This window comes from Podarcis melisellensis (genome assembly GCF_964234715.1).
Source record: "Podarcis melisellensis genome assembly, chromosome: Z".
Taxonomy (NCBI): Eukaryota; Metazoa; Chordata; class Lepidosauria; order Squamata; family Lacertidae; genus Podarcis; species Podarcis melisellensis.
In genome coordinates, this window is record NC_138547.1 from 14,675,186 (window position 1) to 14,691,878 (window position 16,693).

Below are 16,693 nucleotides of genomic sequence, written 5' to 3' on the forward strand. Positions count from 1 at the left end.
ACAGAATAAAACCAACAATAAAACTGCATTCATAAAACAAATGTGGAAATAAATCCTAAACTTTGTTCATTTTGTCAAAGATTATTTTTATTCAGTTGTGCAAGAAAAACCCCCACCATTGATTTGGAGGGAGAAAAATAGAAAGGAACACAGCCTCACGCACAAAAATCCCCTTTGGTTTAATTACTCTCATTATTAGCATACTTCAGGCTAATCAGCAGCACTTTCAAGGGGGCCCTGTAGGGTTTCCTTGATTATTATGGGGTGGGACATGAAAGTCAAGGAGATCTGGCAAGGAATCAGGCTGTATGGGGAGGGGAAGAAAGAGAGGGAAGTGGTGAAATCAGTGCAGTGCTTTACATGCTTTTTCGAGTTGGCAGGGTGTTTGCATAGGAAGATGTTTTTGGTTAAAAAGAAAACAAGTGTATTCTCTTTTTTTTAAAATGCAAGGTTAGCCTCAAGAGCCAGAGAGTAACCATGGTGGATAGGGACCATTGAGACTGGTGGAGCAGAAGGCAAAGAGGTCCTCAGGAAGTGAAGCCCATCTAGTTCAGCATTGTGTTCCTGTAGTAAACCAGCAATTAGGATTCTAGCGCAAGAGCACTGTCCCCTCCTGTCGTTTTCAGTTCAGAAGCATTAATGCCTCCAACTTTGGAGGCAGAGCAATAGCCATTGTGGTTAGTAGCCATCAATAGTCATGGATTTTTCTCACCCGGTTTTCAAGCCATCCACTTGGCGACCATCACTGCAGGGCTGGCCCAATAGATTTTGGCATCTGAGGCAAACCTCAAAATAGGGTGGGAGGCCCTCCTTGCCAGGGAAGGTGGGGTGAATGAAGATCAACATCAGGAACAATGGGTGGGGGAAGGACAGGAAAGAAAGATTGACATCAGAATCTGCTGCCCCTAGGAATCGTGCTGCCTGAAGCAGTTGCCCCTTCTTACCTCATGGGTGGACCGGTCCTACATCCCTGCCTCTTTTGGGAGTGAGTTCCATAGTTTATGTGCTGCATGAGGAAGTACTGTCTTTTATCTATCCTGAATCTTCCGACATTCGGCTTCATTTGATGTACACGAGTTCTAGTGTTATGAGAGAGGGAGATATTTTCTTCTCTATGCACTTTCTCCATGCCATGCATAATTTTATAAACTTATATCATGATGGGTGCTCCAGGCAGGAGAGGATTCTTCTTTTGTCCATCATTGCAGAATCTGCAGATATTTAAACTGAAAGTTCATTGAGTGATTTTTGCCGGGCCAGCTCCTGGCCACTGCTTATCACCCTGCCACCGTTAGAAGAGGAAGGAGCCAAATAAACCTATGGCAAGTGGCAAGAGGGCTCAAAGATGCTAACCATATGGGAGGGGGAGATGGCGGGAGCTGACTGAAGAGGGGCCTTCCATCTTGCAGGGCAAAAAGTCTGGGGCTGGCTCTATAAATGGAAAATGGAGGGAAATGGAGGACAGGGGGAGCCCTGTCCAAAACCCTGAAGAGTGGGTGCTAGTCAGTGTAGACAGTATTAAGTTAGGTAGACCACAGTGGTCTGGCATTCTATAAGACAACTTCCTTTGTTTCTGAGGTGATTTATAGAAGGAAAGGGCTGTAGCTCAATGGCAGAGCACCTGCACTGCAGGCAGAAGGTCCCAGGTTTAATCCCTGTTGTCTCCAGGTACAGCTGGGAATGTCTCTTGAATGAAGCCTCCTGAGCTACTGCCAGTCAGTGCTGACAATATTGGGAGAGTTTGACCAGGAGTCTGATGTGGTATAAGGCCGCTTCCAGTGCTCCTGAGCTCTGTGGTAGTATGCAGCTCAGTGGTAGTATGCAGAACTTGAGTCAGAACAAAAAGCACTTAGAAGCCAAAGCTGGATCTGGGCCTTTGCAGTTTGAAAGAGCAGCTTTGCTCAGCAGCCCCTTTGCATTGTCTCTAAACGCCCCCTTGACTATTCCCACCCCCCAAACTCTGGTCAACAGAGGTGCTCTGCAGATTGCTCAGATTGCAAGGCTGCTAAAGGAACCCGTAGAGGACTCCAGTTTAAATTGGCTCCTCAAGCCTTAGCCAGGTGGACCCCCTGGCAGCCCACTAGCCTCTCTTGAAATGACACATCAAAGAGGGAAGTGGGAGTCTAGCTGTTTCTGAGAGCAGCATGAGGCACCTTTGTAAAATGACAGCCTCAAAGCTGCCAGTCCCAGCTCCAGCCGCGAGAGGCTGCATGAGGCTTTGACGCATCTCCCTGCGGGACCCGCAGACTTGCAAGGAACACGTTTTATTTCCTTTTGCTCTTCTTTCCCCCTCACCTGTGTGTGCGTGAATGTGCCTGCTTTTGAGTGGGATGGAGCTCAGGAGATGTTTGAGAAAAGACCTAAGTAGGTCATTTTGTTGCTCCCTTGCCTGCCTGTCATCAATTTGCCGTTAGAATAATAGAACTGTAGAGTTGGAAGGAATTCTGAGGGTCATCTAGTTCAACCCCCTGCAATGCAGGAATCTCAGGTAAAGCATCCATGACAGGTGGACATCCAACCTCTGTTTAACAACCTCCAATGAAACAGAGTCCACCACCTTCCAAGGGAGACTGTTCCACTGTTGAACAGCTCTTGCCATCAGAAAGTTCTTCTTGATGTTGCATTGAAATCTCCTTTCTTGTAACTTGAAGCCACTGGTTCAGGTCCTACCCTCCAGCACAGGAGAAAACAAGTTTGGCCTGTAATCCACATGATAGCCTTTTAGGTATTTGAAAATAGCTACCATATCTCCTCTCAGTCTCCTCTTTCCAGGCTAAACATACCCACCTTCCTCAACCGTTCCTCATAAGGTTTTGTTTCCAGACTGTTAATCATCTTGATTGCTCTCCTCTGCACACATTCTTCTCAGGCCCTTCTTTGTGTGTCTCTTCCACAAGGTCCAGAAGGTGGCAACATGAGTATGGGCCTTTTCTGCAGTGGAATGCTCTCCTCAGGGAGGCTCAGCTGACGCCTTCATTATACACCTTTAGGTGCCTGCCAGGTGAAAACTTTCCTTTATAACAAGGCCTTTTGACTTGGATAGGCAAACTAATTCCCGGGGGCCGGATACAGCCCAATCGCCTTCTAAATCCAGCCCCCGGACAGTCCGGGAATCAGCTTGTTTTTACATGAGTACAATGTGTCCTTTTATTTAAAATGCATCTCTGGGTTATTTGTGGGGCCTGCCTAGTGTTTTTACATGAGCAGAAAGTGTGCTTTTATTTAAAATGCATCTCTGGGTTATTTGTGGGTCATAGGAATTTGTTCACCCCCCCAAAAAAAATATTGTCTGGCTCCCCTCAAGGTCTGAGGGACAGTGGACCGGCCCCCTGCTGAAAAAGTTTGCTGAGCCCTGCCTTTTGACATGCACTTTTAAAACATGTTGTGGAAGGGGATATTACTGGGTTGTCTTTGTTTTTGTTCTTATTATGTATTTTCTGTTGAATAAAAAATAACAATAATTTGTTGATAACCTCCATTAATTGTGGCACTTGTTTTCTTAAAACCAGTCATGGAGTAGGAGCCTAAGCTGTCAGCTTCCTCCTCTCAACCTCTGTGTTCCCCTTATTGAACTAAGCAGGAAAGAGGATGTGGGCAAAACTGGAGTTAGGCCACATTCTCACCATGCATTTAAAGCCATCTGGTCTTGCTTTCTACAATCATAGCTTCCCCTCAAAAAATTCTGGGAGCTGGAGTTTGTTCAGGGCGGAGAGAGATGTTGGGTGTCACCCTTGTTTTCCCTCTTAAAGCTGCATTTCCCAGTGGCTTGACAAGCAATTCCTCTGCCCAGAGAACTCTAGGAATTATTGGTCGCTCTGGGAGAAGATTAAGGGCTCTTCTCCCAATCCTCAGCACCCCTAAGAAGCTCCCAGAATTCTTTGGGGGGAAGCTTCAACTGTTTAAAGTATCATAGTGCTTTAAATATATGGTAGGAATGTAGCCTTAGTTGGATCTGCCTGTCATTGGCGATTTGCCTGGTTTGGCAGGCGTACAAGGAGCATGGCCTTCTGTTCTTGCCTGGTCTTCTGAGGAGGACTCTGATATAACAGACTTTAGCTTCCAGCTCAGATCTCCAGCTCCAGTTCCAAAAGCTCACTTCAGGGGGACATCCAGGCCTGGAAAATGTACACTCCATACCTGGGGAAAGGCCATAGAAATGTGCTTTGCATGCAGAAGATCTCAAGTTTAGTCCCTAGCACCTGGAGTTGCCAGCATCTTCAGTTAAAAAACAAACCAAGCTGTAATGGACATAGGAAGCTGCTTTAGTCCATTGGTCCATCTAGCTCAATACTGTCTACACTGACTGACAGAAACTCTCCAGTGTTTCAGACAGGGAGTCTTTTCCTGGAGATGCCAGGAATTAAACCCAGGACCTTCTGCACCCAAAAAAGCAGATGCTGTGCCATTGAGCCACACTTCTCCACAAGGCAGTGCTTAAAATTGTGTACCACTTTAGAGTAGGTGTTCCTTATTGTGCTAGAGGCAAGGGAGATTGCCTCTTTTATGATGGGGCTTCCCACCTGCAGTTTTTGAAAATACTTAAATTTAGAATAATGTGTGTGCATTTTATATAAAAATGTTGCCTGATTAGTCAAGAGTGTTTTTTAAAAAACCAGTTAACCCCACCAACTGTACATTTCAGTTCTACTGGTTAGCTGACAATGTGTTTCTTTCACTGGCTGGAGTGGTGGAAGCTTTCTGTTTTTTCTTTTGTGTGCCATTTTCTTGCAAAGGGTTTGATCCCTTCAGCTGTTTTTTGTTTTTTTTTAAGGAGGGTATTCAAACACAGAAAGTGCAGTAACTCTCTTTGAACTGCTTTGTGGATATTAAACTCACCGTATTTCTTTCTTAATTTTTTTAGAAAATCCCTGACGCTCTGTGGGCTGAACTGATTGTGGAACGTTTGCAGATTGAGGACTGTATTCACAGCGTAAGTGTGGCTCTTGCTGGATGAGATTGTTCATGGGGTGTGGTGGGATAGGTGACGTGGGAGTTTGTGCTGTGGATGGGATTGATTCCCCAAGGTTGTTGCAGGGAATTTGGACTATGATTAACAGCATAAATGGGGAAGCTGAAGGTACACATATGTTAATTGTCTGCCTACCAAGACGACCAAAGGGGGAGCAGCCGTGTAGTTCTGTTGACTGCCGCAGGCAACTGGCAGAGTCCTGAGTGGGCAAACCTGTTACAAACAGGCAACATTAAGAAGCAAACAAGCAAACAAACCAACCAACCATTTCATGGATCTTTCCCCCCCAAAATTGTGCAATCATTATAGTGTTGTTTATTTATTTATTTTTAATTTCATATCCTGCTCTTCCTCTTCAGCAAACAGATTTATTTATTGATTTCATAAAATTTATGCACTGCTTGATTGTAAAAAACAAAAGAAAACTCAAAAGCAATTTACAAAAAAAATCACAATAAAAATATCAGTGCAATTAAAAATGTAAACTTGCAAGACTATTTGGTACCTCCATATCTGGTCCTTGATCTGTGGGGTGCCTGGTCCTTCCTTGAAGGACTCAATGTCTAGCATCAGGTCTAGGCTGGGCATGACACTACTTGTGATTCTCAGCAACTGATATTCAGAGGCATACTTCCTCTGACAGTGGTGGGAAAACATAAGAAGAGCCTTCTGGATCAGACCAAAGGCCAACAAGATGTATCACGGTAGCACTCTTCCTGCTTCGGATTCCCAATAACTGGTCTTCAGGGGCATACTGCCTCCAGCGATGGAGGTAGAACATTCCTAGCTGTACTGGCTTCACTGGTCAGATCTGTGTGTCTCTGGACACACACACCTTTTAGAGGCACTTCAGATCCACTGCCGCAGGAGATGGCCACCTTGCTTTGCCTCCTGGTAGGGGCTGCTGTCTCCCTTTCCTCAAGGAGCCCTATTTAAATCAACACCAGTATCTTTGAAGGTATATTTATGTAACATGGTATGAATTAATAAAGATGTTTATAAATACCATAATGCATATTTAACTAAAGGTATGTTAATCAAGAAGATGGGATTTGTGCCAAGAAAAAGAAAATAAATAAGAATTTGAGGGGAGACCAATCAGGGTGTTTATAATTAGTTCCTGCCATGACTTTCCCTCTCTCTGTCCCTCTAAGAGGTGATTATTACAAAGAGAATCTAAAACATGAAGGCATCACCTTGCAAAAGGTAGTAGCCATTTACTAGCATACCTACCAATTTTGGAACAATTTAAATAAGAGGCTGTTCCTCTTTCCCTCAGCCTTACCCCACTCACCTGAGACCTCTTTGACTGTCCTTGAGTCCCAGCAGCCCTCATGAAAGGAAATAGGAAGAGGCTACTGACTAGATGGGCAGTCGGCATATCCTTGTGTCTGTCATAATTCCCTCGTATTTCAGGAACATCAGCACTGCTGGCTGAGACCAGTGGTCCTCTAGTCCGGCATCCTGTTCCCACAGTGGCCAACCAGATGCCTTAAAGGGAAATTTGCAAGCAGGACTTGAGCACAACAGCAGCTCTCTCTACTTGTGATTCCCAGCAACTGGCATTCATAGACATACTCCCACTGACTGTGGAGATTAACCTATAGCCATCATGACCAGTAGCCATTGATAGCCTTATCTTCCATGAATCATCCCTCTTTTAAAGCCGAACACATTGGTGGCCACCACTTGTAAATGGATGGAAAATGGATGGAAAGAGAGAGTTGCAGGATGAATAAAAATATTGGAAGGATAAGAATATTAGAAGAGGATAAAGAATAGAATAATGGGTGGCAATTTCTTTGACAATATGCAGCATAAAAAAGGGAAAATAGGAAGCCATGGGGGTGGGGGGGCGGGGTCTAAAGGGAATGGATGGAAGAAAATATGTGGAATATGTATGTGTTGAAACTTTGAAAAATAATAAGGGGGGGCGAGAATATTAGAAGAGCTAGATCAGATGAAAGGCCCATCTAGTCCAGCATCCTGTTCTCTTAGTAACCAGCCACAGTGACCAACCTTATCCTTGCACAACAGAACGTTCTCTCCCTCCCACACCACCTAAATCTGTCCTGAGGGTTCCCTCAACCCTCCTGAGCAGATTTTGGCATGGCAAAGTGCATGGTGAGGGGGAAGAAAGGAGGAAATCCTGTTGGGTGACCCCTAACCCTTGGGCTAGCTCAGGAATTTTGTTGAATTTTGCCCTGAGTCTCCCTGATCATTATCTGGTACTCCAACCACTACACCACACTGACTTTTATTTTTACTTCATTTACAGCTTTTCATTTTGTAATAGGTTGCATCAAAGATATAAGAAAGCTAATTCTTTTTAGCTCATTAACTTTTAAAAGCCTTTTTTTATCTGCTTTCTGTTTTAAAATGGCCAATCATTACATTTTTAGGGTGCCATTTTATACACGCACTCTCTCTCTGTCCCTCCCTTTCTATCAACTACAAGAAAATTGCATCAGTCCTTTTGAATTGTTCGAGGAAAAGGGAGGTGAGAGATTTGAAGGGAAATCTAAATGACTGGAAAGTGGTTGTCAGTTTGCCCGTACAAAATACCGTGCACCTTAATCCATAATTTATCTGCTCATTTTGAATTTGCAAAGTAGAATTAAACTTTTGCATTGCAAATGACTTGCGCTTGAATTATTTGGGTCTGCCTGATTTCTCTTAGAGCTCTTTAAAGCTGAGCTGCTTCAGTAATTTATCTGTTTATTTATCCTTCTCCCCACCCCACCCCTTCACTGATGATGAATAGATAGATATTTATCCCACAGGGCCAAATATCTAGTGTGGTTTTCTTGTATTTGCATAAATGTGTATTAATGCACACAGGAATTAGACCTCTGAGGCTTCATTCAGACATCATGCCAAACCATGGTTCAGGAAGCTTAATGATGGTTTGACATAATGTTAAGATTAATAAAAGGAGGGTTGCTTTGTGATACACTGGCAGAGCAGAATTAAAAAAAATGGGTTGGCAAATGTCTGAATTGACAATTGATTCAGATTCCTAGAAGCCACCACACTCAGAGATGGATGGGCCGATCAGATGGCAAGCAAAAGGAGATAGACTCCTCTAAACCATGGTTTGTTTGGGAACCTGTGACTATAGTTTACGACTTTACATTCTAATCCATGGGCACAAAACTGAAAGGACAATACGCTGCAGTGCTCACTGATGCAAAACTCTTTTTTGCAGCTCAACACAATTCAGGGCAAAATACTTCTTCAGGAACTATGAACAAAAACAATGGACTTGTTCTTCTTATTGTAGTGATGGCCACCAGCTTGAATGGCTTTAAGGGAGGACAAATTAATGGAGGATAAGGCTGTCTCTTACCAGAGGCAGTCTGCCTCTGAATAACAGTTGCTAGGAAGTGGGGAGAGTTGCTGTTGCATTCAGGCAGGCATCCCATAATGCAGGCATCCCATAATGGACATTTGGTTGACCAGCGTAAGAACAGAATGCTGGATTCAATTAACCTTTGGCCTGATCAAGCAGGGCTCTTCTAATGTTCTTACAATCATGGGTATCTTGCTCAGCCAGGCCTCAGCCCTGGTCAATATCTAGTGTGGTGCTTGTGACCTCAGCTCATGCTACCACCCCTGTCCTTGGGCAACAGCTGTAGCACATACACACAGGAATCGTCTTGGTGATCAGTGCCTTATAAGTGCAAAACCTTTTTGATAGCACTTTTTAAATGTCCACCTTGAAGAGAAAACACGCTACATCTGGAGCTTGTGGCTTTCTGGAATTGAAAACCTCCCCCCACCCCACCCCAAAATATTTGAATCTTGCAGAGGCCGTCAGCTTGCTTCTTGAGCCAGATTTATGCTGCTGTGGTTCATAACACAAGTCAGTATATTATCCTGGAAAAAAATGTTAATAGATTGCCAGGAGCGGGCCACCAGCCCACTGTACTACCAGCTGTTTGTTTTATTTCTCCTGGTGGTGTCATTCAGCTGGCATTAATTGCCCAGCTTTCATCCTGCCGATGGTAGGAATGCCGGATTTTGTGTGCCGTTGTTTTGACACTCTCAGGTTTATAGATGTCGCTTGTATCCTCGGAGGAACACGGTTTTATTGATCAATGGCTCTTCCGGGACCCCGTAGGGCTTGTTCTGCAAATCCAAATGCAGTTAGGGTGCTGAGGGATCACGCAGGGAGTGGTGGTGGTCTTAGCAAGAAAACTTATGGCAGGCATTATGTTCTAGAGCAAGCTATGTGTGGGAATGGGAACTGGGGCTGCTGTGCCTTACGAGGTTCGCATAAGGTCCTTGCAGCCCCACTGGCTGTTCCTTGAAGCCACAGCTGTGCTGGTTTAGTGTGGTAGCAGAGTTAATTTATAGGAACTAAAGAAGCCCTGGTGAGGAATCATTTGAAGACCTTCACACAAAACCTTGCCGAGTCCACCAGCGTAGTTATGGCCTGCTCAAAACTATGCTGTGAGGAAATAAATAGGTCATGTTCACACTGTGCATTTCAAAGAACTCTTATGTCAATTTAACAGAAAAAATATTGGGAACTTTAATTTGTTAAAGGATGCTGAGAATTGTTAGGAGATCCTCTTCACAGAGCTACAATTCCCAGTACCCTTAATTACATTCCAGTTAAAAATCTCTTCCCATGAAGCATCTCCAATTGATTTTACCATACAATAAAAAGTATAAAACAATTACATACGGTATATAAAAAGCATGTTTTCCTACAATTCTTATCTTTTCCTTCATTTGAGAAAAAAAAGAAAAGAAATTGTATCCCAAACTTTCCAAAATGATGAACTCAGTCACCCAGAAATTGTGAAGTTGAACAAATGCAGTAACTTAGAGTTGAGGTAGCTGCCCCAAAGAAACAAAGCATGGTGTATGTGTGTGTGGTAGAAGCCCACCCCCATGCTGCTTTCCCTAAGCTACCCTGCTTAGCTGAGGTGTAGTGGTGGTGACCAAGCTGTTGTCAGGTTGAAGTGGAGTCAGCTGACAATTTGGTTTGATTCTGCATGTAGGATGAGTGGCACTGTTTTTTCCTTCATCTCCAGCACCAGAATGTCTTGGGTCTGCCCTATACACACATGCGCCACCCCCCAGCTGGTTCCCTGCTCCCAACAACATGCAAGTTTATTCTGCCACACGCCATTGTTGCAATATTAGTGCATATCTTGCCTGTGGACTTTCCATTGGGGCATCTGCGGAATGATGGACTGGATGACCATTGGCATGATCCAGCAGAGCTGTTCTTATGGTTTTCTCATGCTATCTCCTTTTTTGCAGAGGGATTGGGATGGGGGGAAAATCCAGATTGAGGGTGGGGAAAGTGTGGGGAAGACACTGACTTGGAGGAGATCACCATGTGTACAATGGAAAAATTAATGGAGGCACAGGAAGCTTACCATTCACATTAAACCACTGTATGGATGAGCTCTTAAATGACTGGGGTACGTGCATGGTGCCCTGTTTCAAAGTAGATCAAATGGGAGAGGCAGACAGACATGTGGGACCAAGTGTGAAGGATCTTTTATTCCGTTTATTCAAGCGTCTGGGGATTATTTGCCTGTGTGGGGAAGCATTCTCTCCCTCCCAATTGCTTCGCAAAGAAACAAATCCTTAGCTTGTGAAGGTACTAATTAGCCTTTAATGGCAGTCAGGAGGGCAGGAACGACCAGCATTTGCACAAAGCCTGACTTGCCTCGATGGACTCTGTGCTGTTCCTTCATCCTTGGCTCCCAAGCCACAATCCTTCCCCCTCTCCCCCCCCCACTGTTGTCTTCTTATCCTCCCCCCCTTTTTTATCGTTGACATCTGTTTGGAGCTTGTCCCTTCTGTGATACCATCCTACTTGCAGCTGTTCCAGACCTCCGGCTCTGAGCCATGTGCAAGGGGGGGGGGCGCCCTGAGCATACGGCCCTTTTGATGTGTGATAAAACAGAACTGAGCCACTGGGGGCATGGCGAAGGAAATGCAGCGGAATATCAATAAACCCTGTGCCGAGCGGAGCTGCACCTCGGCGGCAGGCTAGACATTTCACTGAAGTGTCAAGCCGACGGATAATGTATTCTAATTAGGGATTGGCTGGGGCCTTGGAACTGGGAAACCTTGGGGGGGGGGCTGAGGTGGAGAATGACCCATATATCTAACTGTTTTAGAGAGGGCTTATTTATAATGTATTAGCATGGCGCCTTAATTACAAGCAACTTGTTTGTTGAGCTACCTTCTTGGATTATTATTATTTAGTTATTTCATTTCATTTGTTGTTGCTTTGCTTAGAGCCTTGAACTGTGAAATCACAAACTTTATAGACTTGGATGTGGGAACCAGCTTCATATGTGATCTCAGGAGTGGTGTGTTTCTACTTGTGGGGTAGCAAATGTGTGTATGTTTGCATGGAACTTAGTGGGCAAAAATCAGTGACCTCAACCACGGAGAATTTTTGCAATCTCCAACTTTGGTCTCCAATTCTGAATTGAATGGTCTTTTGGTGAGTATTAGCCATGCTGACTTGGGACTGATGGGAGGGAGTTGGAGTTCAACAATAACTGGAGAGCTACAGGTTCCCCATTCCTGTGCTAAGGTGCATTACTTTGCTGGTTTCAAAATGTGGTCAGCCAACCCTGATGGATCTGGGAGCCCTCCTGTTCTGTTGGATGGGGCTGGGGACATTCACCCTAAAATCCTACATTGATGCCATCCCAAATAAGAATGTAAGAGCCCAGCTGGATCAGACCAGTCTAGTCCAACATCCTGTCCTTATGGTAGCCAACTGGATGCCCATTATGCGAAGCCCACAAGCAGGACCTGAGCACAACAGCACTCTTCCTACTTGTGATTCCCATATTGCTTCTGACAATGGAGTTAGAACATAGTCATTATGGCTGCTATTGATAGCCTTCTCCATGAATTTGTCTACTCATCTTTTAAAGCCATCCAGGTTTTTGTCCATCACTACCTATTGTGGGAGTGAATTAGAATGTAAGAAGAGATTCCTGCATGGCACGGGGTTAGACTAGATGACCCTCAAGATCCCTTCCAACTCTATGATTCTATGATTCTGCTGGATCAGACCAATGACACATAGTCCAGTATCCTGTTCTCATAGTGGCTAACCAAATGCCCTAATGTGAAGCCCACAAGCAATGCCTGAACACAAGAGCACTCTCCTCTCCTGTAATTTCCAGCAACTGGTATTCAGAAACATTTACTGCCTCCAACTATGGAGTTAAATTAATAATAAATTAAAAAGTTTAATTATGCACTGTGTGAAGAAGTACCTTCTATTGTCTGTCCTGAATCTTCCACCATTTCACTCCATTGAATATCCACAAGTTCTAGTATTATGACAGAAGAAAAACTCAATTGAAAACCTTAAAGTCAATTAATTGTTCACTGTGTATTTACTAAATCATTTCCTCCTTCCTTAAAATTACTTTGATTTATTTCTTAATCTACTACAGATGCTTGTGTGCTTGTGCTTGTACAGTTGAAATCAAACACTACAAAGATAATCTCAAGTGAACTGGAGCTGAACCAATTTGATTGCACAGGCTGAACCTTTTTTACCTTGAACCAGAACCAAACTGGGACACCTTCAGTTGTGGCTGAACCAAAAAATAAAACAAAATTAATGGTTTGACTCCCTGATTAATTTTTTTTCCAATGAAGTAGGTTTATAAATTTGTATTCTGTGAGAAAGTGCAGTAAAAGATGCATATTTAAATATGAAATCTCCACACAGATTTTTTTAAAAAACACATATTAATGTGGAAGCAGGAGAGAACTTTTACAAATTATCACACAAGCAAATGGGTGCAGACTGGAAACATCCATTCATCCCTACTTGCAGAGAACTGTGATTCATCTATGCAGTCTTATAAACAGCCATTTTAGATTGCTTGATACTATTTCCCCTCATCTAGCTGGTTCTGCTTGTCATTGGCTTTGGCTTCATCTATCCTTTGCTGTGGCTAAACCTGCCCTTTGACCTCCCTGCCTTCTGCCCTGCCAATTCCAATGGGCAACAGTCACCACCGCCTATCAGCCATATAGGATATGGACCATTCTTCTCCCCCACCTCTTTCAGATACTAGGACTTCCGTAATGTAGGTGCTGTTTTGGTTGCAGACACAATGCTGGGAGGCGCAGTGGTGACAGTGGATAGTTTCCATGATATCCTTGCCTCAAGACTGTTTTCCCATTTCCTGAAGAAATCTGTGGCATAGCATGTTAGTAAAACTGGGCTAATTAGGGAGTTGCCAGCAGACAGTTGTGTTTTCCAGTAATTAGAATGTTTTGGTTTCTTCCTCACGGGATATGTTTCCCTTGAACAGTTCTGCAGCTTTTGGGGTCCCCTATTGATTACAGATTCAAGTTAAGGCAGGAACTGGTAATTATCAATGGCTTAATGCAATATTAAATATATATTGCATGGTACATGTGCACCCACACACAATTTTCTCCCATCTTCCTCTGAAAATTTCCTGGTAGTAATGCAACAGCAGGGTCAAGTCACCAAGCAGAGGGAAAATTTTGGCCAGATTTAGCAGTCTTAAATGCCATCCTCCCCACTGCTCAGTGTTGCTATGGAAGCGAGCTGTGTTTCTGGGAGTTGAATGGGGCTGGCGTGTCAGGCATAAGTGGGTCCTTGGTATATAGCCACTGGTGCGCCCCCCCCAGCAGTCCCACAGATGTTCATCACTACTCCTTTTCTGTAGCATTGCATTTTAGCAGCGGACACCCATTCAAACACAGTTTGGATTTTCCCCCAAGAGATCTTTTGCAGTCACCATGGGAAGTATTGATGGAGATACTGGTGCCTGTGGGCATCATGTTGGTGACCCCTGAATTATAGGAAATTAAAAATCGAGGCTCATTCTAGTAAGAAGCTAATTAGCACCACCAGGTAAGGCTGCACGTGTATTAGTGACCCAGGTAAGTGGTGGTGCTGTCACCTGCAAGCATGGGGGCACTACTTGTGGCACCCACCACTATTGTAGCCACATGTCCTAGTTTACAGAGGACCATCTGTTGCCGTGAAGAGCTGATCCTCTGAAGATGGCCTCGGTTTGAGAGCTATCCAGTCCCCAAGTCTGGTCAAGGAGCCATAAAAATGGCACGTAGGAGCTTATCAGCAGTTGGGCTTACTTGGTTAGTAGGCACACAAGTCAGCTGGTGTCTGCCCCCACTGCAGCTTGATGTATTGTGTTTCTATTTAAAACGTTATTTCTAAAAGTGCATTGATACATATAAATTAAAATGTTATGTCAATTGAACCCCTCTTTTGTCCTTTTTGTGATGCATATCCTCTTTTTTTGGAAATGTATCACTGACCACCCTACCAACTATGAGGAGCCCCAGTGGGTTCTGCCAGCACATGGGCCCCACAGCTGCCCAGCTCCAGCTGACACTGGTGCCACTTAGTCAGGCATCAAGCCACTGAAGGATTTGGTTCAGCTTAGATTTGTGCTCAGCTACAATTTGGAATTGTCCTCCCTCAAGCTAGTACAGTCATACCTCGGGTTGAAGTAGCTTCGGGATGAATATTTTCGGGTTGCGCTCTGCGGTGACCCACAAGTAACAAAGCACATTACTTTTCAGGTTTTGCCGCTCGCGCATGCGCAGACGCTCAAAACGACGTTATGTGCATGCGCGGAAGCAGCAAAACGCAACCCGCACATGCGCAGACATGCAGTTGCGTGTTACGTTTACTTCAGGATGTGAACGGGGCTCCGGAACGGAACCCGTTCGTATCCAGAGGTACCACTGTAAAGGTTCAGTAAGCAAGCATTCAGTAAGCCTGCAAACCTCCAGGACTGATTTGGTTCTCTTTGAGAGACACCATTCTTCTAGTCAGTGAGTTGTTATGATTTGTTTTGAAATGCTAACTATTCTCCCCTCTCCACACCCAAGTTGTGTCTTTGTCCACGTTCAATTAGCAATTCAAGATTGATTTGGTTGGCTTTCAATAGTGATTCCAGTTGGTTTCCGATTCAGGGAGGTGCAGGGAGAGAGGTTTGGTTCAGTATTTGGCTCAGGTTCAGTTTGGCTTCCAGTCTGGTACAGTGGTACCTCGGGTTACAGATGCTTCAGGTTACAGACGCTTCAGGTTACAGACTCCACTAACCCAGAAATAGTACCTCAGGTTAAGAACTTTGCTTCAGGATGAGAACAGAAATCGTGCAGTAGTGCCATAGCAGCAGCAGGAAGCCCCATTAGCTAAAGTGGTACCTCAGGTTAAGAACAGCTTCAGGTTAAGAATGGACCTCCAGAATGAATTAAGTTCTTAACCCGAGGTACCACTGTATTGCGTAAACCAGCATTTGCCAACCAGGTGCCCTCCAGATGTTTTGGACTACATCTCCTTTCAGCCTCAGTCACACCAGTACAGATTCATAAGTATTTGTGTTTTTCCCCCCTGTTTTTTTGTTTTTTGTTTCGTCTTGTTTTACATAATCATAAAAAAGATCTTCAGTCCAGCACTTAGCTGGTTATAACAAGGACTTTAGGGAGCAAACAGCCCTTTTCATATATAGATCTCTTTAGCTTGCCTGCTTCGTTAGCTCTGGGGGTTTGGAGGCTTCCATTACAGCACATTTTCCTGTATAATTTGGGGGTGGACATGCACATATCTTTCCCCCTTTGTCCTCTTAAGCTTGGTTTCGCTTTTTAAAAGTTGGCTGCATGAGTTCACATCCTCCTGAATATTTCAAAAATACCTAGACTTCTCCTTCTCTTCCCAATTTTTTAAAATATTTCAATAAAGACTTATGTGCAGATAAAAATGGTTTAAGAGTTGCAAGGGTATCTGTCTCTATCTTTATATCTCTATCTCTATCTGTGTTTCTATAAAACAAGCATTCTTCCCATTGTACTGGGAAAAGTTGCTCAGAGGCTTGAAACTAGGGGTGGATGAGGATGTTATTCTTGTTTCTCTCTGTTTCTCTTTTTCAGTCTTTGTTTCTCCACATTGGGCTGTAAACCATTTTGAGGTATCCCCCCCCCCCCCCGCTTTTACAAAGTGCATAGGTTTTATGCAATAAATAAAATAAGTATATTGGTCTGCAATTTTTAAAGAAGGTCTCATGAAAATTCAGCAGCATTTTAATGCAAGTTTCTCCAAACATGCACATTTTTGTATGCATTTTTCCTCAATATAGTGCATTTTTGCAAAGCTATTTCTCCTAAGAGAATGCATCTCTGTATGTTATTTGCATGGATATAATGCATTTTTTACACACCAGTTTGCTGGAAACATTCACTGCAAAATTATGAGAAGGATGGTTCTGTTTTGGTTGGTGTATTATTTCAGGAGGTGCAGATGAAGTATGAACTGAATCAAGTATCTCCCGCATCCCTATCCAGCAGTCACAAACCAGAGACCTTTCCTTCCATCACTCCCCAGCAGCGCGACCCAATATGTGCTTCATTTCAATGATCAGCTGTTATATGTCTTATTTCACCAGGGCTGGATTATGGAGGCTATTCCCCAAAGTCGAGAACTTGCCCGGGAGCTGCTGGCAATGGGCATCATTCCCAAGCACGTTGGTAAGAAGATGTTTAGTTCCATTGTGTTTTTACAAATTCTTTCTGACTTTCTAATTTCTCTCTTCCATTTGAAAAAGAGAAAGAGAATGAGGAAGAGGCAAAGAGAACATCAGGTCAAACACAACAGACTGCCCTACCCCCTTGCCCCAGGGCTTCTTTACAGGATACATAATTGATTTCTTT

At 43.9% G+C, this 16,693-nt stretch overlaps 1 protein-coding gene across 4 annotated transcripts in view; it reads left to right on the plus strand.

Moving 5' to 3' along the window:
• Positions 1-16,693, plus strand: part of AK8 (adenylate kinase 8) — a 95,300-nt gene that overhangs the window by 25,452 nt on the left and 53,155 nt on the right. For all 4 annotated transcript variants that reach the window (XM_081897182.1, XM_081897183.1, XM_081897184.1 and 1 more), the window contains 2 exons: positions 4,862-4,930; positions 16,429-16,510. In XM_081897182.1, coding sequence (XP_081753308.1) covers positions 4,862-4,930; positions 16,429-16,510 — 151 coding nt within the window. The remainder of the gene's footprint in view (positions 1-4,861; positions 4,931-16,428; positions 16,511-16,693) is intronic.